At 39.8% G+C, this 27328-nt stretch overlaps 1 protein-coding gene across 1 annotated transcript in view; it reads left to right on the top strand.

The window, feature by feature from the left end:
• ogdhl (oxoglutarate dehydrogenase L) overlaps nucleotides 1-26949 on the top strand; it is a 96827-nt gene extending 69878 nt beyond the window's left edge. Inside the window, exons 17-23 of the mRNA XM_073025585.1 lie at nucleotides 1407-1585; nucleotides 10409-10480; nucleotides 11274-11399; nucleotides 12387-12459; nucleotides 12914-13077; nucleotides 21332-21486; nucleotides 24900-26949. Coding sequence (XP_072881686.1) covers nucleotides 1407-1585; nucleotides 10409-10480; nucleotides 11274-11399; nucleotides 12387-12459; nucleotides 12914-13077; nucleotides 21332-21486; nucleotides 24900-25020 — 890 coding nt within the window. The 3' untranslated portion in view covers nucleotides 25021-26949. The remainder of the gene's footprint in view (nucleotides 1-1406; nucleotides 1586-10408; nucleotides 10481-11273; nucleotides 11400-12386; nucleotides 12460-12913; nucleotides 13078-21331; nucleotides 21487-24899) is intronic.
• The last annotated feature ends 379 nt before the right edge of the window (nucleotides 26950-27328 follow it).

Here is a 27328-nt window from a genome sequence, read left to right as displayed (position 1 = left end):
ATGGTTGGATGAAATTGATCAAAGTGCAAAAGTGACAGGAAGATTGAAATGTTAATTCTGTATGAATGGTATATTTCTCGAGTAATTTCAATATAAGAGAGAGAGTGGAAATGCATTATTTTTGTTGGCAGGCAGTTTCAGTGAATGCTTTAATAAGTCATTGGATCTTGAGCATACATAAGAGGACCTTTGAACCTTTCTAAGACAATGGACAATGCACGATTAGTATTGAATGTTGGTGGCAGAACTTGAGGTAGGGAGTGGAGAGCTTGTTCAGCATGCAAGAAATATTCCAAGGAACTTGTTAAAGGGAGCTGAAAAAAAAACTTGGATTGTTCTCCACTACAGAAAGATTCAGAGAAGTATTAAAAATAATGAGGGGTCTAGACACAAAAGCGAACAAACTTAGAAGATTAAAAACCAAAGTGCCTAGATTTAAAGTGATTGTCAAAAGAGCCAAAGGTGACGTGGAGCGAAATCTTTCCACATGATATCTAGGTAACAAAGGAAGATAGATTTTATCATGGTTTTCACAAGAAATTGGATCTGTACTTGAAGGAAGAAAATTTGCAGGATATGAGAAACGGGTACGGAAGTTAGACAAGATGTCTGAATGGTCTTCATTGCTGTACTCATTATATGTATCTGATTTTGTAGTTGCTTTTTTTTAAAAATAAGCAGATTTTTAAAATTTGTTTTTGAAAATTAAAACTATTGCGCTCCATATGGTAAGATTTTGTTGCTGGAAGAAAGATGCTTGTAGAATCAGGAAATTTAACCATTGTTTGCACTTATTGAAAAATGATTTAAAGATTTGCAATTATTTCAACTTTCAAGGGATTCCGCTGTGGTTTAGTATTTGCATTTGTGAAGCTGTGTTACCTCACAAATAAACGTTTCTGGATGTTCTGATAATTGTTTCATGCCCAAGAATGAATGCTGCATATTTGTTTCATTGCTGTGCAGATACACTACAGAATAATCAGAATCAGAACCAGATTGAATATTACTAGCATAGATCATGAAATCTGTTGTTTAGCAGCAGCAGTACAGCGCAATACAGAAAAGCCATAGGTTATAATAGCATACAGTGTGTGCCCTCAGATTCAATAAAGCAACCTTTATTATCTTGATTTTTTAAAAATTAATTTTTGGGATCAGTGTGCCACTAGCAAGACATCATTTATCATTTACCCTTAATTGCTGTTGAGGAAGTGATGATGAGCTGCTGCAGGTGATCTACTGAAGGCACTCCCACAGTGTGTTGGGTGTGGAGTTCAAGGATTTAGACCCAGCAACAAAAAGGAAACTATTATAGATAGTGATTTGAAAACTTGTTATAACCTTTTAGAAGTCATAAATGTGGATTGTAATTGAATTGATTTGTACTTATTTTCTAAATCTAGGCTTTGAGCTTGGGTTTGCAATGGCAAGTCCGAACGCTTTAGTCTGTTGGGAGGCTCAATTTGGTGATTTTGGCAACACTGCACAGTGCATTCTGGATCAGTTTGTGAGCTCAGGCCAAGCAAAATGGGTCAGAAATAATGGAATTGTGCTCCTACTACCCCACGGAATGGAGGGGATGGTAAGGATGATTTACATATACTAAACATCTGTATTAATGAGTAAAGGTGGTAAAAGTGTCAACACTTATTGGTGGTTTTTATTCAAATCTGTCTTTCAGATTCAGATTCAGTTTATTGTCATTTAGAAACCACAAATGCAATGCAGTTAAAAAATGAGACAACATTCCTCCAGAATGATATCACAAAAGCATATGACAAAACCGACTACACCAGAAAATCCAAATAACGTTTGGCAATCCCCAACCAGAGTCCAGAGAGGCTGCTGCGTATTAATATCACGCTACCGTCTCAGCGCGTTCCCCGGAAAGGAGCTTCAAATCCAGCTTTGTGCTGGAACATGGGGATTGAACAGCTGCCAATGTCCCTACACTTACCTGGAATTGACAGTTCTACTTTCAATTCCAAGTTTTCGCCTCTCAGAACCTCAATGAATTTTGGACATCTGTACTGATGTTGTTTAAGTTGGAAGTGCCTATTAATACTTGATGTGTGGAACATTTTTAACAATCTACATCTAATAAACTGCTGCCTGTCACAACATAAATAGCTAATCTTTAAAAATGTGCACTCTTTAAAAAAATATTAATCCATATCAAAAAGTTTCTCACTACCCCTTAAATAATAGACATGTAAATCTTAGCAGATCCTAAAATATTTATATTTATAATAATAAGACATAGGAGCATAATTAGGCCAATCAGTCCATTCAGTATGTTCTGCCATTCCATCATGTCTGATTTATTATCCCTCTCAACCTCATTTTCCTACCTTCTCATAACTTTTGACACCCTTATTAATCAAGACCCTATCAACCTCCACTTTAAGTATACCCAATGACATGCCCTCCACGGCCATCTGTAGCAATAAATTCCACAGGTTTGCCACTTCCTGGTTAAAGAAATTCCTCCTCAGGAATAACAGGATAGAAACTTTCCTTGAGCCTGGTGGTGCGTTTTTTAAAAATCATTTATATTCTAATGGTTGTTGTTTGACCACCAACTTGAGCAAGTATGAGAATGTGAAGCCAGAGAAATATGGCATCTGGTTTACCTTGAGCCCTGCTCCTTGGTCTTCATGAACAGTTTTTACAATGCCAACCATTGCAACCTCAGGGCCCCACACAATTTTCGTTATATAAGTACATGGGCACTTTTATTTTATAATGTTCAATTCCTGAATTTTTTCCATTTGAAATATGATATTTAGTGGAAATATGTCTGTTACTGTTCGATTGCAGTGATTTCAAAGCTACTTAAAAAAATCTTGACTATCAATTTATTAATGAAGCCAAAGCAAAGCTAATTTGTATAATTGCAAGCGGGTTTGTGTATTTAGCTCTAATTTGCATTGATTGCTGAAATCTTTTAAATTAATATTGCAAGTACAATTAGCTTGACTGAAATTCTAATGATATGATATAATATTTTTGATTAATCTAAAATGAGTACAGATTTAGACAATACTGTTGAAAATTTCTGCTGATTTACATTAGGAAAGATAGTAAAGTACACCAGCTAAAGACATTTTTGAATACTTTAAGATTTTCCAAAAACCTTGAACCACAAAAAGACTCTTTCTCAAATTTTAATAATCATTAAAGTGTGTTCTTGGTTGTTGAAATTAATTTTGTAATGTTTGGATGTCATTTCAAACTTCTATGAGTATGCCTCTTGTTGAGGGACCATGGTGAATTTTAAAATGTTGTAGTAATGTACAATGTGAATGCTGTTTTAATGTTTTTATTTAAGGTGTTTTTTCTCCATCCTGCAAAATATTGTGCCACTTATATGGTCTCTAGCAGAATCCCAAGAACAGCTGTGAAAGAAACACGAGTATGGAAACAAATTTAGTGGAGTGGAAAACTGTTCATTGACACAAGAGATTCTACAGATGCTGGAAATCCAGAGCAACACACACAAAATACTGGAGGAACCCAGCAGTTCAGGAAGCATCTGTGGAAAGGAGTAAAGAGTCAATATTTCAGGCCGAGACCCTTCATCAGCACTGTTTATTCTTTCTGTTAACCCTTCATCAGAATCTATTCCTTTCCATACATGCTGCCTGACCTGCTGAGTTCTGCCAGTATTTTGCATATGTTATATTGTTTATTGTGTTTATTTCACAATTCAGCTCACCTGTTCTAGAATACAGAAATAGACCTGTTAAAGGTTAGCCTTTTCTTGAACTTATGAATTGAGCTAGTTGTAATTCTTGTATCGGCAACTTTTCAGTTTCATTCCAAAGTGTTCCCTGAAAGGAACTGGACCCAGGATAAGCGGTGATAAGTGGTGGAAATGTGGAAAAAGAATAAATTGCCTGCTTATTTTTCTGAAGACAAAATCTGTCCCTGTTTAGGATCATGTTTATGAAATATTACTTAGAAGTTTGTTCTGGAATGCCAATAGATAGCTTAAATATTTTAGATGTTATATTGGAGCCTATCTCTCATCCCCATTGCTCATATATTCTCAACTTCCTCAGCTTTGGCCCTTAAAACAAAGCTTGTGTTAACCTGCTCAAAAACTCGCTCTCTTACCCCTTGTTCCTTGTCTCCCATCCTTTTTGCCCTTTAAATACAACTTTTCTTCTCGTATCCTTCAAGACCACACAACTGCTATGGTCTTAATTTGACAAATATAGTTTGAGTAAGTACAACAATACCTTACTCATGTCCATTCAGCAACACCTAATAATATTGTGGTCATAAAAACAATGTCAGACCTTTCTGTACATTAGCTGCTATTTCTGACTATTATTGTTCAACTCTTATCTGTTCTCGTGTGAGTACCATCATCATCACACTTTAGCATGCTATTCAAGGTTTTCCGTCGTGCTCTTTGTGTCTTCTGCCTCGCTCTTCAGGGTCTTCTGCCTTTGCATTTCCTCCGGGTATGCTTTCAGCAGCTGTGGTCAGGTCTGGTATGGTCTGCTAGTGTTCCTCTCTTAGGTTCTCTGTAATTATATGGTTACTGGGTACACTTGATCCCCTGCTCTGTCTGTGGGAGCAACAAGAGGGTGAGTCGTATGCTTTAACCTGAGTCTAGTGTTTCCACTGGCTGCCTCTCCGTGTCTGCACACAGACACAAGTATCATTGGTTAAGAGTACCATCTGGGGGCAAACCCTGGCCTTTCTGACAGCACCCTCACCATGACTTTGTTGCCGGGCTGTGGATGGACTATCTTCTTTCCCTCCGGCTCTCTCTAATCAACAATGCGCTGCTGTTGTTTTGCTCGCTCCTTCAACACTTTAAGTTGGTTACAGACGTCTTTCACATAAGGTGTCATTCTATCCCTGTAAGCTGCGGGTTCACACAACCCATAATTACCCTATAAGGGAGTCGCATTGCTCACCCCATGAAACCCAATGTGCAGTTTGGTGTTGCTCGTAATCTCATCAGGATTCCTGGTAATACATCAACCCATGTCTTTCCCGTCTCAGCTATAGTTTTGCCTAAGGTGTTCTTGATTGTTTGGTTGATCCTTTCTATCATTCCTGAACTCATGAGTGGTAGGCTACTTGGAACTGTTGTCGAATCCCTAACAGTCAGAACATTTCCTTCATCACTTCCCCTGTGAAATGTGCTCCCTGATCTGAGTCCAGCTGAACTGCGGTTCCCCATCTTGGGAGGAATTCCTGAACGAGAATCTGTTCAGCAGTGCTGGCAGTGCAGTCCCTTCTTGGGAAAGCCTCTACCCACCCAGTGAAGTGATCCATAATTACTTGACAGTAGCATTCCCCCCTGCTTTTGGGTAGGGGCCCAGTGAAGTTCATCTGTATAATTTCCCAGGGTCTCCTTGGCTGTGGTTGATCTGCCAGCTGTAGATTTCTGCTCTTACCAGGGTTATGCTGGGCACAAATAATGCAATGGCGGCAGATTTTCTCAACATCCCCACCCATCCCTGGCCACCACCAGTCCTGCTGGAGGGCTGTGAATATGTTCTGCCTCCCTTGATGCATCACCCCATGATATAATTTCAGCACTATCTGCCTAATACATGGTGGTGCCAGCACTCCTTCCTCCCCAAGTGTCCAGCTCCTATCTGGTCCCTCCTTTCTTCGCCACTTCTCCTTCTCTTCTGCCTCCACCTCTTTCATATAATTTTACTAAGCTGGCTTCTGACATTTCTTCCTGCACACTTGCAATTTCAATTGCCTCTTGTTCCTCTGCTGCCTTATTCACAGTAATGTCTGCCCTCGGAGGGATTGGAAAAACTTTTATGTTCTAGAGACATGCCATTCAGGATTGTTGCAGGGCCTGCCACTATGGAATGCAATCTCAGCATGATCTTAAGGGCGATATAGTCTATTATTAATGGATGTGATCCACTCAGCTTCTTTACTAGCCATATAGCCGAGTTAGTAGTTGCCGCAGTCTGTGAGTATCCCCAGGTGTTTTAGTTCCTTCACTTTACTCTGAACAGCGCCAGTATGTCAGTTTTAATAGGGTACTGTTCATGGGGTTTATACAGACCCTCCTCTATTTTAACTGGATTTATCTTTACTCCACCACAATCTTGCTTGCGTCTAGCCTACACTGCTTGGAACAGCTGGCTCCAGTCTCTAATGATCAGGGCAGCTGTGACTATGCTAGCCAGGTTGTGTATTCTATTGGTTGCACATGTTCGCTGCCCCTGAATTGTCCATATTATTTCTCCCTCTCCCGAATCAAGAGTGGCCCCTGCTTCCCTTAGGATGTTTATTCCAAGGATGATGCCCTCGTTATTTGGACGTACCCAGAAATGCGCTGGAAACGGCACTCTCACGATTTTGAGTATTTGCGACTCACTTCTTTCTGCCTTCACTGTTTTCCCTCCTACACCCCTAATATAAATACCTTGTTTGGTTGTTGGCAACAGTAGGTTTGTTATCGATACCGATGCCCCTGTGTCCACTAATATATTGCATAGTCATTCCCCTAACAATGCTGCTGTGTATATCTGTGAGTCACCAGCACTAGCAGTGGGGCCCGCCGCCACATCTTTTTCTGACCTAGGAGCCGTCTTTACTAGCTCTATGATTTGATCGGCAGACAGATTGGTCAGACTGGGCACCGATGGGGTGAGAGATTGTGTGTCTGCTGTGATGTTCAACTGTTTGTCTTTCCTCTTTTTGGGACACTGCCCCCAACCATGTCTCTATAGACTGCACCTGCTGCATATCAACTTCTTTACCCTCCCGTGTCTATTCCAGCAATTCCTCGCTTCGTGCCCTGGCTGCCAGCAAGCAAGACAAATTCCATGGGACATCACAGCAGTTGCATCCACGATCGCCACTTTACGATTTAGAAACATAGAATACCTACAGCACAATACAGGTCCTTTGGCCCACGAAGTTGTGCCAAACACGTCCCTGCCTAAGAAAGTACTAGGCTTACCTATAGCTCTCTATTTTACTAAGCTCTATGTACCTATCTAAAAGCCTCTTAAAAGACCCTATCGTATCTGCCTCCATCACTGTTGCTGGCAGCCCATTCCACGCACTCACCACTCTCTGAGTAAAAAAACTTACCCCTGACATCTCCTCTGTACTTACTCCCCAGCACTTTAAACCTGTGTCCTCTTGTGGCAACCATTTCAGCCCTGGGGAAAAAGCCTCTGACTATCCACACAATCAGTACCTCTCATCATCTTGTACACCTCTATCAGGTCACCCCTCATCCTCTTTTGCTCCAAGGAGAAAAGGCCGAGATCACTCAACCTATTCTCATAAGGCATGCTCCCCAATCCAGGCAACATCCTTGTAAATCTCCTCTGCACACTTTCACATCCTTCCTGTAGTGAGGTGACCAGAACTGAGCACAGTACTCCAAGTGGGGTCTGACCAGGATCCTATATAGCTGCAACATTACCTCAGCTCCTAAATTCAATTCCACGGTTGATGAAGGCCAATACACCATACGCCTTCTTAACCACAGAGTCAACCTGTGCAGCTGCTTTGAGCGTCCTGTGGACTCGGACCCCAAGATCCCTCTGAGCCTCCACACTGCCAAGAGTCTTACCATTAATACTATATTCTACCATCATATTTGACCTACCAAATTGAATCACTTCACACTTATCTAGGTTGAACTCCATCTGCCACTTCTCAGCCCAGTTTTGCATCCTATCAATGACCCACTATAACCTCTGACAGCCCTCCACATTATCTGCAACACCTCCAACCTTTGTGTCATCAGCATACTTACTGACCCCTCCCTCCACTTCCTCATCCAGATCATTTATAAAAATCACGAAGAGTAAGGGTCCAAGAACAGATCCTTGAGGCGCTCCATTGGTGATCAACCTCCATGAAGAATATGACCTGTCTACAACCACTCTTTGCCTTCTGTGGGCAAGCCAGTTCTGGATCCACAAAGCAATGTCCCCTTGAATCCCATTTCTCCTTACTTTCTCAATAAACCTTGCATGGGGTACCTTATCAAATGCCTTGCTGAAATCCATTAACACTGCATCTACTGCTCTTCCTTCATCAATGTGTTGAGTTACATCCTCAAAAACTTCAATCAGGCTTGTAAGGCACGACCTACCCTTTACAAAGTCATGCTGACTACTCCTAATCATATTATACCTCCAAATGTTCATAAATCCTGCCTCTCAGGATCTTCTCCATCAACTTACCAACCACTGAGGTAAGACTCACTGGCCTATAATTTCCTGGGCTATCTCTACTCCCTTTCTTGAATAAAGGAATAACATCCACAAGCCTTCAATCCTCGAGAACCTCTCCCATCTCCATTGATGATGCAAAGATCATCGCCAGAGACTCAGCAATCTCCTCCCTCGCCTCCCACAGTAACCTGGGGTACATTTCGTCTGGTCCCGGCGACTTATGTGACGATGCTTTCCAAAAGCTCCAGCTCGTGCTCTTTCTTAATATCTACATGCTCAAGCTTTTCAGTCTGCTGCAAGTCATCACTACAATCGCTAAAGTATTCATTAAGTACCTCTGCTATTTCCTCCAGTTCCATAAACACTTGCTCACTGTCACACTTGATAGGTCCTACTCTTTCATGTCTTATCCTCTTTCTCTTCACATACTTGTACAGTGCCTTGGGGTTTTCCTTAATTCTGCCCACCAAGGCCTTCTCATGGCCCCTTCTGGCTCTCCTAATTTCCTTCTTAAGCTCCTTCCTAGTAGCCTTATAATCTTCTAGATCTGTAACATTACCTAGCTCTCTGAACCTTTTGTAAACTTTTCTTTTCTTCTTGACTAGATGTATTACAGCCTTTGTACACCATGGTTCCTGTACCCTACCATAACTACCCTGTCTCATTGGAATGTACCGCGTCGATACCATTTTTGGCTTTTTGCACCATTCAGGGGCATTTTGTGCATTTCACATTTTAATCTCCTTTTCTGTAGTTCTGCTGCATCCTTTGCTGCAGTCTCTAACGATATTGCAATGGTCAATGCCCATTCTAAGGTTAGGTCTCTTTCAGACAGTATCCTCATTTTTGTGCTTTGACTATGTAAGCCACATCACATACAAACCTGTCTCTTAATGCATCAGAATGTCTATATCTAAAGTCACAGTACTTGGATGTTTGCACAGTTCTGCAATGTATTCTGAAATGCTTTCATCTTTTGACTGGTTCCTTTTGTAAAATCTAAATCTCTCAGCTATTACCAGCAGTTTAGGGCTCAATAATTTTGTAAAATTGTAAGAATGTCATCAAACATCTTGCTTGCTGGTTTTACAGAAGTTACTAGATTGCAGAAGAGACTATGTCCTTGCACCCATTAAGCTAAAAAGTGTACAAACTTTGTTTTGCTTCTCCACGTTACTCACTTTACAATATAGTTCCACTCTCTCAATATGACTCCCAGCTTTCATTAGCACTATCAAATTCATCAACTTTCCAAACTAGAGCCATCACCATCTTATTTTTACTTTAAATTCAGAGCGTCTTTCATTTTTCTTACGGGCTTCTCGTGCTATTTAACACTCACTGTAATTGTCAGTGCAGTTGATGATATTTTCTGACATTTAGGTTTGTACCAATTTGTTATCTCTGTGCACAACTACATATCGACTAAATAAAAGCACGCACGTTAGATGATGCTTTAACTGGTGTATTCACGTTGCAGCAAGAGCGAGAGCGTATACAGTCCTCATGCGTTTACAACAGATCAATACATAGTATGAATTATATCCATACATGAGACACCATTCCTGCTCTTGTTCTTTCCTAATTCCTGCATAAAATCCTCAATCCCCCGGGATTAAGAATGGCTTCTTCCTCCTTTTCCAGTCCTGATGAAGGGTCTTGGCCAAAAACGTCAGCTGTTTACTCCCCTCCATAAATGCTGTTTGACCTGCATTTTTTCTGAGTTCCTCTAGCATTTTTGTGTGTCAATCTTTTTTTCTCACTCCTAGGTTTTCCCAATCTTGACCAGTGTAATCTTTCTAAGATTATCTTCAGGATTTCTTTTGGGACTCTTTTAGGGTTTCATCTCTATATTACTTTTGAAGTTAAACCTCATGTCCTAGAGACTAAGAGATTCTGCAGATGCTGGAAATATTGAGCAACACACACACACACAAATTGCTGGAGGCACTCAGCAGGTCAGGTAGCATCTATGGAGATGAATAAATAGTTTATGTTACGGGACCTCGCTCTTATTCAACAGTATTCATTTTATAGTAATAATGTATTTCCTTCTGTTGGAAGGTCTTGGAAAATTGTGATCTGTTGTCAAAGATATTGTGTCCAACACTAAGTTCTTTTTTGAGAATTTACCCAATTCAAACTGTACACCAGCCAGTATCTGTTGGGTTCCCATTACAGCAATAATTAAACTTTCCAATTATATTTTCCAGGGTCCAGAACACTCTTCAGCCAGACCAGAACGTTTCTTGCAAATGAGCAATGAAGATTCTGATGTATATCCTGTGAGTTATGTACCATGAACATACTGCACTGTAACAATATCTCTGGAAGATATAATAGATGTAACTTGGTGTTGCTTCTTTTTTAAAAAAAAAGTAGGAATATGCAAAAGTGGTATTTGCATTTTAACATAATTATTTAAGGCCCAATCTGAATCGGGCATAATTCAGGTTACTTTTGTTTAAAATAAAGAGCTGGAAACAAGGCTGTTCAGGCAGCACCTATGAAAAGAGAGTTACATTTAACGTTGGAGATCCGGTATCTGAACTGACAAAGGTTGATGCTTTCTGGGTTAAATTGGTCTAATTTGATTTTGTATGGAAGTAATATTAACTTAATTGAAAAATTCCATCTAAGTTCTAAAGGATGAGTAATTGACAAAACAAATATCAAAAGGCAATTTATTTATTTTTTAAAACACAATATTGTGATAATATTTAACTGTATGAGAACACTGTCCTGATTTTCCAATTCAGTGAGGGTAAGCTCTGCTTACAGCAAAACAGTGTGCTAGAATGTTGAGCAGCATCTGTTGGGTGGGGATCAATTGTGGAAAGGAATTGTCAGAATGTTTTGGGTTAAGACCTTGCATCTGGATGTTCCTATATTGTTGGTGAAATAACATTGATATACTACAGCTAGAACATTTTTTTCTTAAATATAGCAACAACATGGATATTTTTATCAATGTTCAAAGATTAGGTATGGTGTAAATAAATTTGTTAAATATTTCTGGAAAACAGTGAGACATTTTCAATGTGAGTGGTGCATAAATTCTTTTAAATTTTTCTTCAGGGTTATACAGAAGAGTTTGAAGTAAAGCAGCTGTTCGATTGCAATTGGATTGTAGTAAACTGCTCCACACCAGCAAGCTACTTCCATGTGCTGAGAAGACAGATCCTACTACCATTTAGGAAACCGGTATAAAAACTCTTATCAGTCAATTATTCTGTTGCGAATTGTTTAAAGAATTTTTAAAAGTTTCAATCAGCCCACAAACTGATGTAATTGCATGCACTGGCATTCTTAAGTTATGAATTTTTATAAACCAGATTATCTTCTAGTTCGGATTATTTTTAGAAACACGTGTACAAGCAGGATTGGGTTATTTGGCTCTTCAGTTCTGCTCCACTATTCAAAATGTTCATGACTAGCTCTGCCTCTTCACATGCTGTCTGATGCTCTGCTGTAATCTTGTCATTCTCTAACCTTGAATGTATTCAGCTGTCTGAGATTAAAAATTGCAGCAACTCCTCAGTCTTTTAGTAAAGAATTTGTTCTTCTTGGACTTTAAGATGCATTTAGAGGACTGTATATGTCCAAAGGTGTGAGTGTGCAATGGGGCTTGTTTTGTGCTTGTATTCTGTGTTGTTCTGCTGGGTATTGTTGACACTGGAATGTGTGGTGACACTTGTGGGCTGCCTTCAGCACACCCTTGATGTGTTCATTGTTAATGCAATCAATGCACTTCACTGTACATTCTAATGTGCATGATACAAGTAAATTTAAATCTTGGATCTTATCTCGAGACTGTGGTCCCTTCTAGATCCTCTACCTACAAGAAACAGCTTCTTGGCGTTTGTGTAAATGGCTTCCCTAACTTTGTATATCTCAATGAAATCATCTCCCAGTTTTCTAAACTCTGGCAGATACGGGACAGCCTTATCTTAGAGTATCTCCTCAGCTTAGGAATCAATTTACAGACAGTGCACTTAGGAAATATACCCTTTGGGTATGAAGACCAAAACTCCATATACACTACACCATATGGATTCTTACCAAAGCCATGTGATCATAGCAAAGCTTCCTTTTGCATTTTGGACACCCTGCATGTAGCCTAACATATCATTACCTTCCTAATCTCTTGCTGCACCTGCCTGTTTACTACGTATGGTCTTTTATTTTCAGTTGATCATCTTCACACCAAAATCTTTGCTTAGACACCCAGATGCCAAGTCAAAATTTGATGAGATGGTAACAGGTAATTTATTTTAATATCATAGTGTATTGTAATTGTCTTTGAAGAGAATTGTGAAACTTCAGTGACATTTTGTGATGGAATTTCACTGAAGATTTCATTGATTTTTAAAAAATGGAATGTTTTTGTTAATGCTAAGGATAATGAGTACTGAAAAGTAGAGGAACACAATATGTTAAAAATACAAAACACTTTTTACCATCAGTTAGGGATGGTCTGATTGAGAGGTGACATGATAGAGGTGTATAAGATATATATAAGAGAATGAGTTGTTGAGTCCTTGAGTTTGACTTTAGCTGCTGGACTCCCTGGTCTCATTCCAAAGTAAAGGATTTAAGTGCAAGAATGATGCATTTTTTTAAATTGAGGATGTAAGTTTTGAAGGAATCTTGGATATCAAAGCCATTGTTTGCAACAGTTTCAAATGAGTTATCATTGTCATATTTTGTATTTGTAGGTACAACATTCCAACGAATCATTCCTGACATAGAGCTCGCAGCACAGAATCCAAATGAAGTGAAGAGACTGATTTTCTGCACAGGCAAAGTTTATTATGAGCTTGCAAAAGAGAGGATGAACAGAAATTTGGAAGATAAAGTGGCAATCGTCAGACTAGAGCAGGTATACCTAGGAATGGAGAGTAACAAAATCAGAAAGCTGCAATTACGGTAAATTTGCAACAGAAGAAGAAAATGGTGGATGCACTCAGTATCTCATTTATGGAAACAGAGCCAGTTAAATGTTTCAGGGCCAAGACCCTTTGTCACAAATGGGGAAAGGCAGAAAACAAATTGTGTTTAAATTAGAGAGGATGGGGAGGGGTGGTTAGCATAAAGTGGTTATCTCTGATAGAGTAAGCTAGGGTTGCCATGGTGATAAGCTCTTGATGAAGTTATATGATTGATAAATAATGAGAATAACAGGCATGTGAATGGGATTGAGAGGGATAATAAATCAGCCATAATGGAATAGCAGAGCAGACTCGAAAGGTCAAATGGCCTAATTCTGCTTATACAGTATGTTTTATGGACTAATAGTTATAGAGAGGCTAAAGGGATCTAAAAGCAGCAAATTCCTAACCTATAGGTAATATCCAGAAAGTCAAGCCATGCTAGTTGGAAACAGGAAAACTTAGCCAATGTGGAGATAGTTGACCAATAGTAAAGCTGGCCAGTTCTGATACAAGCAGAGAAAATACAAATTTCCTGTAGTAGTTGAACTCAGTATTGAGTCCCAAAAGCTACACTATACCCACCTGGAAACTGAATGCAGCCAAGATGTACAAATGAGTCACCACTTCAGACAGGACAGTTTGGGTGTCTAGATGGTAGAAATGGAAGTGTTAGTCCTATACCTTTATCTCTTCCACTTCCCATATCTAGAGATGACAAAAGGGTATTTGACCTGAAATGTTCTACGAATGCTACCTGACCTACTGAGTGCTTTCAGCATTTCTATTTCAGATTTTCAGTATCTGCAGTTCGGAATGGGAAAGTTATAAAGAATGACTGGAATGCAGATTTCAGATGTAAATGACAGTATAGATCTACTATGTACGTATCTGTTTTGGGAAAATATAACTTGTAATCACTAATGAACTAAGTGCCTTCATACTTCTGTACCTCCTTCCTGATGGTAGCAATGAGAACAAGACATGGCCTGAGTGATTGGGGGGGGGGGGTCCTTAATGAAGGACGTCGCATTTTTGAGGCATTGCTCCTTAAGGATGTCCCCCAGCCCCATTTTCCTGCATTCTCCCTGTGATCTTTAACACCCTTACTAATAAAGAACCTATCAACCTCTGCCTGAAAATACCCAATGACTTTGCCTCAACAGCCATCTGTAGCAATGAATTCCACAGATTCACCTCCCTCTGGCTAAAGAAATCTCTGTAAAGATTGTTTTTATCTTTCTCAACTAGTTTATAAACTAGAATTTTTCCCATTTACTATCTTTCTCAATTGAGAAAAGCTTGGACAGCAGGTTTATTACTTTACTACAAATAAATAAGGTAGCTTTTTGCATTTGCTATTTGTAGTTTAGGCATCTGGGTTGAGGAAACAGAAGTCTTGCCAGTATTGTTTTAATTTGGTCTGAAATGAGATATGTGGTGTGAAGCATGCTTAACTTGCTGTTTGTTTACTGCATCTTATTTGCAAAGAGCATTGCAATAAAGCTTAGTCCGAAGTCATAAAGATGACTAGGAAATGAAAATAGCAAAAATTGTTTCAATTGCTTTCCAGCTGTTGGCTGACACACATGGCAAGGGATTTTCTCCAGAGAGAATATATTGTACCACTCCAAAACACAGTGAATTCAAATAGGTTCATTGTTGTTCCATTTAGATAGAAGGATAAAACTGTATCAAAGTCCTCATTTCAACTAACTTTGAATTTTCCTAAGTGGGCTTTCCACTTGTCTTGTTTACCCAACAAAAAGTTGTGTCGAGCAGAATTTTATTCTAAAATGATTAGATTGATTGACAAGAACAAATTAAAGTAAGGCAGGACAAGCCTTGGAGTGTGCAGAGTTAGAGTGGGCATTTCAAGAAGAGGTGTTGGATGGGACCTATAGAGAGGTAGTTGTGCTCAAGATACAGGACTCAGGAAACTGGGTGATAGTCAAAAAGGGGAAAGGGATTAAACAGCCAATGCAGAGTACCCTTGCGGCCATCCCCCTCAAGAACAAGTATACTACTTTGGATGCTGTTGGGAGGAGGGAGGCGTGGCCGAGAAGAGGCAAGCTGTGGTGATAGGGGATTCGTTAGTTAGGGGAACAGAAAGGAGGTTCTGTGAACCTGAATGCGATTCCTGGATGGTATGTTGCCTCTTGGGTGTCAGGCATATCTCGGATAAGTCCTTAACATTCTTAAGTGGGAGGTGAACAGCCAGAGATTGTGTTCCATGTAGGTACCAGTGACATAGGTAGGAAGAGTGACAAGGTTCTGCAAAGCGAGTTCGGGGAATATGGTGTTAAGTTAAAGGGCAGGATCTCCAGGGCTACGATCTCAGGATTGCTATCTGTGCCACTTGCTAGTGAGGCCAGAAATAAAAATTATGCAGTTTAACACATTGCTAAGGAGTTGGTGTAGGAGGGAGGGCATAAGGTTTTTGGATCATTGGACTCTCTTCCAGGGAAGGTGGGGCCTGTACAGAAGAGATGATTTGCACCTGGACTGGAAGGGGACTGTTATCTTAGTGGAATGCGCAGTGTGGTTTAAACTAGAGTTGCAGAGTGAAGGGAACCAGGAGTGCCAGAACAGTTATTGGAGAGGTTGTGTAGGCAGATGTTGGTAAGACCTCAAAGTTAAAAATCAAAAGGTTGAGCATGTGTGACCATGTATTTCAATGCAAGAAGTATTGTAGGAAAGGCTGAGGAGCTCAGGGCGTGGATAAATACGTGGAATTATGATATAGTAGCTATTAGTGCAACTGGGTTGCAGGAGGGGCAGGACTGGCAGCTCAATATTCTGGGGTTCCATTGTTTTAGACACGACAGAGCAGGAGGGATTAAAGGAGGAGGGTTAGTGATAGTGGTCAGGGAAAATGTCATGGCAGTGCTCTGTCAAGACAGACTAGAGAACTCATGTAGTGTGATGTTATGGGTGAAATTGAGAAATAGGAAAGGATGACCACATTAATGGGGCTATTTTACAGGCCACCCAACAGACGGAAGGATTTTGGGAGAACAAATTTACAGAAAGATCGCAAACTATTGCAACAAGGATAAGGTTATTATAGTAGGTAATTATAACACATTGACTGGGACTCCCAAAATGTAAAAGGGCTAGATAGGATAGAGTTTGTCAAATGTGTTCATGAAAGTTTTCTTAATCAGTACGAAGAATTCCCAGTGAGAGAGTGTGTGATACTTGATCAGCTATTAGGGAATGTGACAGGGCAGGTGACAGATGTTTGTGTAGGGGAATACTTTGCATATAGTGATTGCAATGCCATTAGTTTTAAAATAAATATGCAAAAAGGATAGGTCTGCTCCATGGGTTGAGATTTTAAATAGGGAAAAAGCCAATTTTGATGCTATCAGAAATGATCTGTCAAGTGTGGATTGGGAGAAGTAGTTCTTTGGCAAAGTTGTACTTGATAAGTGGGAGGCCTTCAAAAGTATAATTTTGAGAGCACAAAGCTTGTATGCATTTGTCAGAATAAAAGGTAAAGAAAATGTGTGGGGATATTGAGGCCCTGGTCAAGAAAAAAAATGAAGTGCATGGCAGGTATAGGCAGGTAGGAACAAATGAAGTGCTTATGGAGCACAAGAAATGTAAGGGAGCACTAAAAAAAAAAATCAGAAGAACTAAAAGAAGACCATAAGATATAGGAGCAGACGCTGGCCATTTGGCCCATCGTGTCTGCTCAGCCATTCAATCATGGGCTGATCCAATTCTTCCAGTCATTCCCACTCCCCCGCCTTCACTCATACCATTTGATGCCCTGGCTAATCAATAACCTATCTATCTCTACCTTAAATACACCCAATGACTTGGCCTCCACAGCCACTTGTGGCAACAAATTCCACAGATTTACCACCTTCTGACTAAAGTAATTTCTCCACAGCTCAGTTCTAAATGGACGTCCTTCAATCCTGAAGTTGTGCCCTGTTGTCCTAGAATCCCCTACCATGGGAAATCTGTTCAGGCCTTTAACATTTGGAATGCTTCTACGAGATTTCCCCTCTCATTCTCCTGAACTCCAGGGAATACGGCCCAAGAGCTGCCAGATGTTCCTCATACGGTAACCCTTTCATTCCTGGAATCATTCTCATGAATCTTCTCTGAACCCTCTTCAATATCAGTATATCCTCTCTAAAATAGGAAGCCCAAAACTGCACACAATACTCCCAAGTGTGGTCTCACAATTGCCCTATAGAGCCTCAACATCACATCCTGCTCTTCCTGCTCTTATATTCTATACCTCTAGAAATGAATGCCAACATTGCATTCGCCTTCTTCACAGCTGACTCGACCTGGAGGTTAACCTTTAGGGTATCTTGCAAAAGGACTCCCAAGTCCCTTTGCATCTCTGCATTTTGAATTCTCACCCTATCTAAATAATAATCTGCCTGTTTATTTCTTCCACCAAAGTGCATGACCATACACTTTGCCACTTCTTTGCCCAAGACAAGGTGAAGGAGAGTCAGAAGGGATTCTACAGATGTGATAAGAGCAGAAGGTTTGCAAGGGATAAAGTTGGTCCTCTGGAAGATCAGAATGGTAATGGTAATCCATGTGTGGAGCTAGAATGGATGGAGGAGATCTTAAGTCAATTTTTTTGTATCTGTATTTACTCAGAAGACCGCAGAGTCTGTAGAAGTGGCATCAACTTCATGACCCTATACGGATTGCAGAGGAGGAATTGTTTATTGTCCTGAGGCAAATTAGGGTGGATAAATCCCCAGGGCCTGAAGAGAGTTCCCTCTGTAGGAAGCAAGTGCAGAAATTGCTGGGGCCGCAGCAGAGATATTTAAAGCATCCTAGCAACAGGTGAGGTACAGGAGGATTGGAGGATAGAAAATGTTGTTCTGCTGTTCAAGAAAGGCTTTTAAAATGAACCAGGAAATTACAGGCTAGTGAGCCTGGCATCAGTAGAGGGAAAGTTATTGGAAGACATTCTGATGGACCAGATATATAAGTCCTTGGATAGACATGGACTGATCAAGAGTAGTTATCATGGCTTTGTGCATGGTAGATCATGTCTAACCAATCTTACTGAGCCTTTTAAAGAAGTTACCAGGAAAGCTGATGAGGGAAAAGCAATGGATGTTGTCTACCTTGATTTTAATAAGGCAATTGACAAGGTTCTGCATGGGAGTTTGGTCAAGAAGGTTCAGTCACTTGGCATTCAAGATGAGGTGGTAAATTGAATTGGACATTGGCTTTGTGGGAAAAGCTAGAGAGTGGTAGTAGATGGTTGCCTCTCTGACTGGATGCCTGTCACTAGTGGAGTGCCATAGGGATCAGTGCTAGGTCCATTGTTCTTTGTCATCTATATCAGTGATCTGGATGATAATGTGATTAATTGGTTCAGCAAATTTGCAGATAACATCAAGATCTGGGGTGTATTGAAATATAGATGGTATATATAATTATCTGGATAGACAGGGTCTGATTAGGAACAGTCAACATGGATTTGTGCGTGGAAGGTCATGCTTGACAAATCTTATTGAATTTTTTGAAGAGGTTACAAGGAAAGTAGACGAGGGTAAAGCAGTGGATGTTGTCTGTATGAACATCAGTAAGGCCTTTGACAAGGTTCCGCATGGAAGGTTAGTTAGGAAGGTTCAATCGTTAGGTGTTAATATTGAAGTAATAAAATGGATTCAACAGTGGCTGGATGGGAGATGCCAGAGAGGAATGGTGGATAACTGTTTGTCAGGTTAGAGGCCGGTGACTAGTGGTGTGCCTCAGGGATCTGTACTGGGTCCAATGTTGCTTGTCATATACATTAATGATCTGGATGATGGGATCGTAAATTAGATTAGTAAGTATGCAGATGATACTAAGGTAGGTGGGGTTGTGGATAATGAAGTAGGTTTTCAAAGCTTACAGAGAGATTTAGGCCAGTTAGAAGAGTGGGCTGAACAATGGCAGATGGAGTTTAATGCTGTTAAGTGTGAGGTGCTACATTTTGGTAGGAATAAGCCAAATAGGACATACGTGGTAAATGGTAGGGCATTGAAGAATGCAGTAGAACAGAGTGATCTAGGAATAATGGTGCATAGTTCCCTGAAGGTGGAATCTCATGTGGATAGGGTGGTGAAGAAAGCTTTTGGTATGCTGGCCTTTATAAATCAGAGCATTGAGTATAGGAGTTGGGATGTAATGTTAAAATTGTACAAGGCATTGGTAAGGCCAAATTTGGAGTATTGTGTACAGTTCTGGTCACTGAATTATAGGAAAGATGTCAACAAAATAGAGAGAGTACAGAGAAGATTTACTAGAATTTTACCTGGGTTTCAGCACCTAAGTTACAGACAAAGGTTGAACAAGTTAGTTCTTTATTCTTTGGAGCGTAGAAGGTTGAGGGGGGACTTGATAGAGGTATTTAAAATTATGAGGGGGTAGGTAGACGTGGATAGGTTTTTTCCATTGAGAGTAGGGGAGATTCAAACAAGAGGACATGAGTTGAAAGTTAGGGGGCAAAAGTTTAAGGGTAACACGAGGGGGAATTTCTTTACTCAGAGAGTGGTAGCTGTGTGGAACGAGCTTCCAGTAGAAGTGGTAGAGGCAGGTTTGGTATTGTCATTTAAAGTAAAATTGGATAGGTATATGGACAGGAAAGGAATGGAGGGTTATAGGCTGAATGCGGGTCAGTGGGACTAGGTGAGAGTAAGCGTTTGGCATGGACTAGAAGGGCGGAGATGGCCTGTTTCCGTGCTGTAATTGTTATATTGTTATATGGTTATAGAACATTGAAGCACAGAAAATCTACAGCACAATACAGGCCCTTCGGCTCACAAAGCTGTGCTGAACGTGTCCTTACCTTAGAACTACCTAGGCTTACCCATAGCCCTCTATTTTTATAAGCTCCCCGTATCATTCCAGGAGTCTCTTAAAAGACCCTATCGTTTCTGTCTCCACCACTGCTGCTGGCAGCCCATTCCACGCACTCACCGCTCTCTGCATTAAAAAAAACTTATCCCTGACATCTCCTCTGTACCTACTTCCAAGCACTTAAAACTATGCCCTCTCGTGCTAGCCATTTCAGCCCTGGGGAAAAGCCTCTGACTATCCACACTATCAGTGCCTCTCATTATCTTGTACACCTCTATCAGGTCACCTCTCATCCTCTGTTGCTCCGAGGAGAAAAGGCTGAGTTCACTCAACCTATTCTCATAAGACATGTTCCCCAATCCAATCAACATCCTTGTAAATCTCCTCTGCATCCTTTATATGGTTTCCACATCCTTCCTATAGTGAGGCAACCAGAACTGAGCACAGTATTCCAAGTGGGGTCTGACCAGGATCCTATATAGCTGTAACATTACCTCTCAGCTCCTAAACTTAATCCCACGATTGATGAAGGCCAATTCACCGTATGCCTTCTTAACCACAGAGTCAACTTGCATAGCAGCTTTGAGTGTCCTATGGACTCAGACCCCAAGATCCTTCTGATCCTCGTTACTGCCAAGAGTCTTGCCATTAATGCTATATTCTTCCATCATATTGGACAGCAAGTAAGGCTATCATAGCTTCCAGCAGAATCTGGACCAGCTGGAAAAATGGGCTAAAAAATGGCAGATGGAATTTAATGCAGACAAGTGTAAGGTGTTGCACTTCAGTAGGACCAACCATGATAGGTCTTACATAGTGAATTATCAGGCAGTAGGACAAAGGGATCTGGGAATATAGGTTGAAGGTGGCATCGCAGGTAAATGGGGTCCTAAAGAAAGCTATTAGCACATTGGCCTTCATAAATCAAAGTATAGAGTACAGGAAGTAGGATGTTACGTTGAAGTTGTATATGACTTTGTTGAGGCCTAATTTAGAGTACTGTGTGCAGTTTTGGCCATCTACCTACAGGAAAGATGTAAATAAGGTTGAAAGAATACAGAGAAAAATTACAAGGATGTTGCCAGGTCTGGAAGTCTCAAGTTCTAAGGAAAGATTGAATAGGTCAGGACTTTATTCCTTGGAATGTGGAAGATTGAGAGGATATTTGATAGAGGTATACAAAATTAGGGGTTATCAATGTGGTAAATGCAAGCAGGCTTTTTTCACTGAGGTTAGGAGGGACTACAACCAGTGGTCATGGTTAAGGGTGAAAGGTATTTCCTAGGAAGGAAATAAAACTGATAACATTAGTTACTGATTTTAAGTTCTCCCCACAGTTGTATCAGCTATCATGTCTTCTGTTTGCAGTTGTCCCCATTCCCATATGACCTATTGAAAAAGGAAATTGACAGATATCCTGACGCTGAAATTGTCTGGTGCCAAGAAGAACACAAAAACATGGGGTACTACAACTATGTGAAGCCTCGATTCAAGACGTTGTCACAGTATGAAAAATCAGTTCGGTAAGCACCTAGGTTTAAGGTTATTATAATTGAATTTCCTTCTTTTTTTGGCGTAAGTAAAAGCTAACTGATGCAAGCTAGAGAATGAATCTTGATTAGATTTATTAGTCATTTGTACATCGAAGCATACAGTAAAATCCTTCATTTTCATTACCAATTAACAAATCTGAAGATGTACTGGGGGCAACCCCAGCGTCGCCATGCTTGCAGTGCCACATAGCGTGTCCACATTATGCAGCAGAACAGCATGTAGTTGACATACAAGACAACAACAACAGCAAAACAAACCCTTCCTACCCCTACACCCCACCCCCAGCTCCATTAAGGATCACTGGCCCTCATCCTTGGGGCCTGCTGACTACGATCCTTGATCTTGGAGATCATAATCTTTGTCGTCAGTGGCTTCCAACCTGACCTCCATCCTCAGAGAATTGCTGGAATCGGACATCTGGACCTACTGTTGACCAATCCTTCAGACTGGTCTATGTAGCATGAAGCCCATTTGGCAAGGTAAAAACTCAATTCCCTTGGTTCACATTCCTTGGAAACATGGTAAAATGTTTATCTTGTTGTAACTCATAACAGTATTGGATCATTTGGCCCATCAAGTCCATGCCATCTCCCAGCAGAATGATCCCATTACTTCTGTCTCTGTGCCCCTGCAACCTATTTTCTCACACACATGCCCATCAATACTCTTTGATTCTTCAGGCTATTAGCTATATTAAGGAGAAATGTAGTGGCTAATTAAGTTTACCTCCGTGTCTTTGTGGAAGGAAACCAGAACATCCTGAGGAAGTTCACTCACATGGTTAAGGGGAGAATGCAAAAACTCTGCACTGACATGTTTCTGACCCAGCATCAAACCTGGGTCACTGGAGCTGTAAACCAAAGTAAATGCCATGGGATGTTTACTGCCCACTTGAAAGACATGCCCTCAGTTTAACATCTCTTCCAAAAGACATGTAACAGTGCATTAAAAATGGCAGCCTAAATATTTGCCAGGGGTCTTGAACCTAGAATTTCAAGACATACAGGCAGGAGTACAAGCCATTGAGTCACATAATGAAATGTGATTTATTGAAATGTCATCATGTGCTAGATTGCAAGTTTAATCATTTGTTCTATCTGCAATTGCAAGTGTTAATATTTGAGCTCATGAGCTACAGCACAGTACAGGCCCTTCAACCCACAATGTTATGCCTATGTTATAACCTACTTTAAGATCAATCTACCCCCTTCCCTCCCACGTAGCCTTCCATTTTTCTATCATCCATGTGCCTAATTAAGAATGTCTTGTATGTCCCTAATGTATTTGCCTCTGACATCCTGCATATACTTTCCTCCAATCACCTTAAAATTATGCCCCCTTGTGTTAGCCATTTCTGTCTTGGGAAAATGTCTCTGGCTGTTCCTTTGATCTATGCCTCTTGTACACCTCTATCAAGTCTCCTGTCCTCTTCCTTCCCTCCAGAGAGGAAAGTCTGTGCTCGCTCAATCTATTCCATTTAGTGCTGGCAGTTTTACCCACACAGTATCCCTTAACTGTCTCCAATATAAAGAATGGTGATTAGAATCCAGGATCGTGTTTTAGTTGGCAAACACGAGGAAATCTGCAGATGCTGGAAATTCAGGCAACACACACAAAATGCTGGTGGAACACAGCAGGCCAGGCAGCATCTATAGGGAGAAGCGCTGTTGACGTTTTGGCGGACGAAGGGTCTCGGCCTGAAACGTTTCTATAGCGCTTCTCCCTATAGATACTGCCTGGGCTGCTATGTTCTTGTGTGTGTTGCTCATGTTTTAGTTAGTGTTATTTGATAAAACATTTTACCAATATCCTTCTGTGTAGGTTAAAAATAAAAACATGCGATTTTTCAGGTAAAAAACCTATTTTTGTTTACTTCCGTTCACATGCACTCGGTGGCCACTTTATTAGGTACAGGAGATTCTTGGTCTTCTGCTTCTGCAGACTATCTACCTCAAGGTTCAATGTGTTATGCACTCAGAGATGCTCCAGTGCACACTGTTGTAACTATTGCCCCCTTGTCAACTTGGACCAATGTGCGCATTCTCCTCTGACCTCTCTCATTAACAAGGTGTTTGTGCCCACAGAACTGCCACTCTTTTTTGCAGCATTGTCTGTAAACTCTAGAGACTGTTTGAAATTCCCAGGAGATCTGCAGTTTCTGAGATACTCAAACCGCCTGATCAAAGTTTGTGTACATTTTGCAATCTTGAGATTTGTCTCCTATAATGACAAAATCAAATAGGTAAAATATTATGCTGTTATATATACAATGGTCAAAAAAAAACTACAACTCCTCATAAACTCATAAAAAAAAAATTGGAAATTTTATTGATAAAGAAAAAAAACCCACTAACTAAACTGAAACAAAAAAAGAGTAAGAAAAAAAAAGGAAAGAAAAAGAAAGATTGGGCAGTCCAATTGAGGATAAAATTAGAAAAAAGGGAGAGGAAAAAAAACACATCCTTCCAGTCATCTCCGAACCTTCATGGATAAGGATTTTCCCCAAAGAAAATAAAGAAAGATAAATAAATAAAAATAAATTAAATCATGTGAGAATATTGAATAAAGGGTCACCAGACTTGTTCAAAATTAAAGGATGTATCAAATGTCCGGCATCTAATTTTCTCCAAGCTTAGATATGACATAATGGAGGAGAGCCAATAGAAAACAATAGGTGGGTTAGATTCTTTCCAGTGTAGCAAAATAGCTCTCCTATTTGATTTTGACATTATATACTTTCTGTTTTTATTATTGCTGTTTATATGTCTTTTATATTATCTACATGCTAAACTCCTCTTCCGATTTGTATATTCTTTATTTGAAAATCAATAAAAAAAGATTGAAAAATGAGATTTGTCTCCTAGCTAGCAGTCACAAAACAAAGAGAACTATCAAACACTCAAAGTGCAGAGGGAAAAAAACAAATGCAAACAATAAACAAGCAAATAGCGTTCTGAACTGAAGTCCACAAAGAGAGTCTGTCCATATACACTTAGTTCAACACGGAGTGGAGCAGTGAGCTGAACCAACCTGTCCTTGCCCCAGGCCCTAGTACCCTGACCTTTTCAATCTGGCCCGGCGCCTAAATCATCGTCCAGACATCGGGTTCAGTTGCCTCGATACGCTGTAGCACCAATGATCATTCCACAGTCAAAGTCACTTAAAGCCTATTTCTTCCCTGTTCTGATGTTTTCTCTGAACAACACTGAACCTCTTGACCATGTCTGCATGCTTTTATGTATTGAGTTGTTGCCACATGTTTGGCTGATTAGATACTTGCATTACTGAGCAAGTGTACAGATATACCTTAGAAAGTGGCCACTGAGTGTGTTTGGAGTGAGAATCAAAATCTGCCATTTGAATTGATTTTATCTTCCCATAGGTATGTTGGTCGTGAACCTGCAGCTGCACCTGCCACAGGTAACAAGAATACACATCTTGGAGAGCTACAGCAAATCATGGACAACTCTTTCAATCTCAAAGCATCTGGGGATATGTTTTAGATCAATTGAAAAAAGTGGCCATATGATAGGTTTTATTTCAGGGAAATTATACCTTACTGTGCTGTAAAAATTATACTGCAAGTAATTACTGTTGATTTGTATTGTCTTTATTGCTGTTATTCATATAAATGTTAACATCTTCATTTATCGATTTTATTTTGTTACGGGATTTAGAACACTGCTTTATATGCAAATTGAGGACTAGGCAGGATGCATTCTTCAGTCAGTTTATCTATTATAGTTACCATTTTGGGGCTGGCTTAAGTAACAGACCATATTAATATTAGCACTATGCTTCCTTGTAAAAGGATCTTTAACTATACATGCAACATTTGAACTTTGCCCATACAGAAAGCAACATTGTGTGCCACATTGCTGATAATTACAGAATATTATTATCAGTATCATAATAACGGGATACTTTCCTAAGACTATGGAGGCTGCAAATAATTATTTTAAAATGTAACATCTTGCATATACTGCATAATTAGCAGATTGACGTAATTACGTCTTTTTTTGTGGAAGAATTAGTATCTTGGAGTTTGAGACTGCAAGTGCCATCTATCATCAATGCAAGCACAATTATTCAGGGAGGGGTAAGAGTTTATTTTTTAAAAAAGTCAGGCAAGGGAATTGCCATCAAATCACTATACAGAATCATTCCATACAGTAGCTTTCTTTAAACCCTTACCTCTCCCTCTTAATAGAGAAATAGGGACCAGTGAAACACCTTCAATAGATAATAGACTATTATATGTAATTGTGAATTCAGTTCATTCTATTAGCAAAATTGACCTGATGAATGCTAGCATTCATGTATGCTAGCATAAATGTATTTCTGAGTGAGGCAATCTCATGCTCAAAAACAGAAAATTGGGGAAGGTTTTGACTAGCTTTATTGGAGAGGTGCTAACTATCCCTTGTTAATGTACAAAAACGTTATGTCATTATTCAAACTTGGAAACTTGGTTGAGCCTGTTATTTTCTAAATGAGAAGTTTTTAGTTTCTAAATTTAAGAACAAAATAATGTCTGTTTTGGGTTTGTAGATCTTGCACCTACAGAGGAATATGATCACAGTTAGTTCTATGTAATTGGTTACCGCTGCAGCAGCAGAGACAGGTGAAGGTTAATTGGTTGGGGAGTGGCTGCAAAACTTTATCCTGACCTGTCACAGCATGGGGCTGTAAATGTAATCTCACAGTACACATAAGGATTGGAATACAAGTCTGGATATTTTAATTCCCAATGTCACCCTCAACTAACATTGACTAATCTCGAACAGCAAAATAATTGTTTAAGCTGCTGCAGAGCACTTACAGTAATGAGTTGCTTCATCTTATGAGAAAGGTCCAAAATAGAAATTTGACGGAAAAGTTATCCAAAGTGTTAATGCAGTGTTTGCTTCTAGAGGTATGGAGATGATTAAATCCGGGTGACACTTTCTGAAAATTAGCACTTTTCTATATCAGTTAACATTGTAGTCTTGAATGCAATGCAAAATAAAAATGAATTTAGATAGTGTACTATATCCTTTGTTTGCTAATTTTAGCAAAAGGTTGATGTAAATAGTGATTTTAATGGTTTAAAAAGGAAACTTGTGTGAATACAAGTTGGTAAAGATATGTCAAAGATTCCATTGAGGCTCTTCAATGTATGAATGGCAAGTGAGAGGTAAGACCAAATATGCATGTGTAGGTGACAAAGAAACAACTGATAGGCATTTTTACACTAAAAGATTAATGCAGCCACATAGGGTGTGCAGTGTATTTCCACTGTTGTTGAGGAAATGGACAATTTAAAAACTGTATTTCTGCTGATTGTTTATACACATAGAGCCAGCTGTTCAAATTGTGATTATTCAGCTATGAGGTCTGTCTGTATCAAGCTATTGGTCAACCCTTGTGCATTAAAGTCTGTTTTTGTTTAATCATTTCTGGTTGATTATTTTAACATATGCCAGTCACATTATCTGGAAAGAAAGCACTGTGGTGGCCTGATAACTGAATAGAAACATTCTTGCATTAGTTTTCCTCCAGAAAATAGACAAAGCTGAAATGAAATAAAAGGAAAGTTCCTCATCCAATTTAACATGTCCATCCAAAATAAAACTTCTATCTGGAAGTTTTGACATGAAGCCATTCCCTACTTGTGAAATCTGTGCTCTTTCTGGATACTGTTTACAACCTGTCCATGTATGTAGGATTCATCTTGTCTGCAGAACTCATCACACTTATACTGAAATGCAAACAAAGGTCACAGAAACATGATTGATGCCAAAGCCTGCAGTTACCAGTAATCAATGTATC

This window comes from Hemitrygon akajei, chromosome 21 (assembly GCF_048418815.1).
Source record: "Hemitrygon akajei chromosome 21, sHemAka1.3, whole genome shotgun sequence".
Lineage (NCBI taxonomy): Eukaryota > Metazoa > Chordata > Chondrichthyes > Myliobatiformes > Dasyatidae > Hemitrygon > Hemitrygon akajei.
Note: the sequence above shows the minus strand (reverse complement) of the source record. Positions and strands in the feature narration are given on the sequence as shown.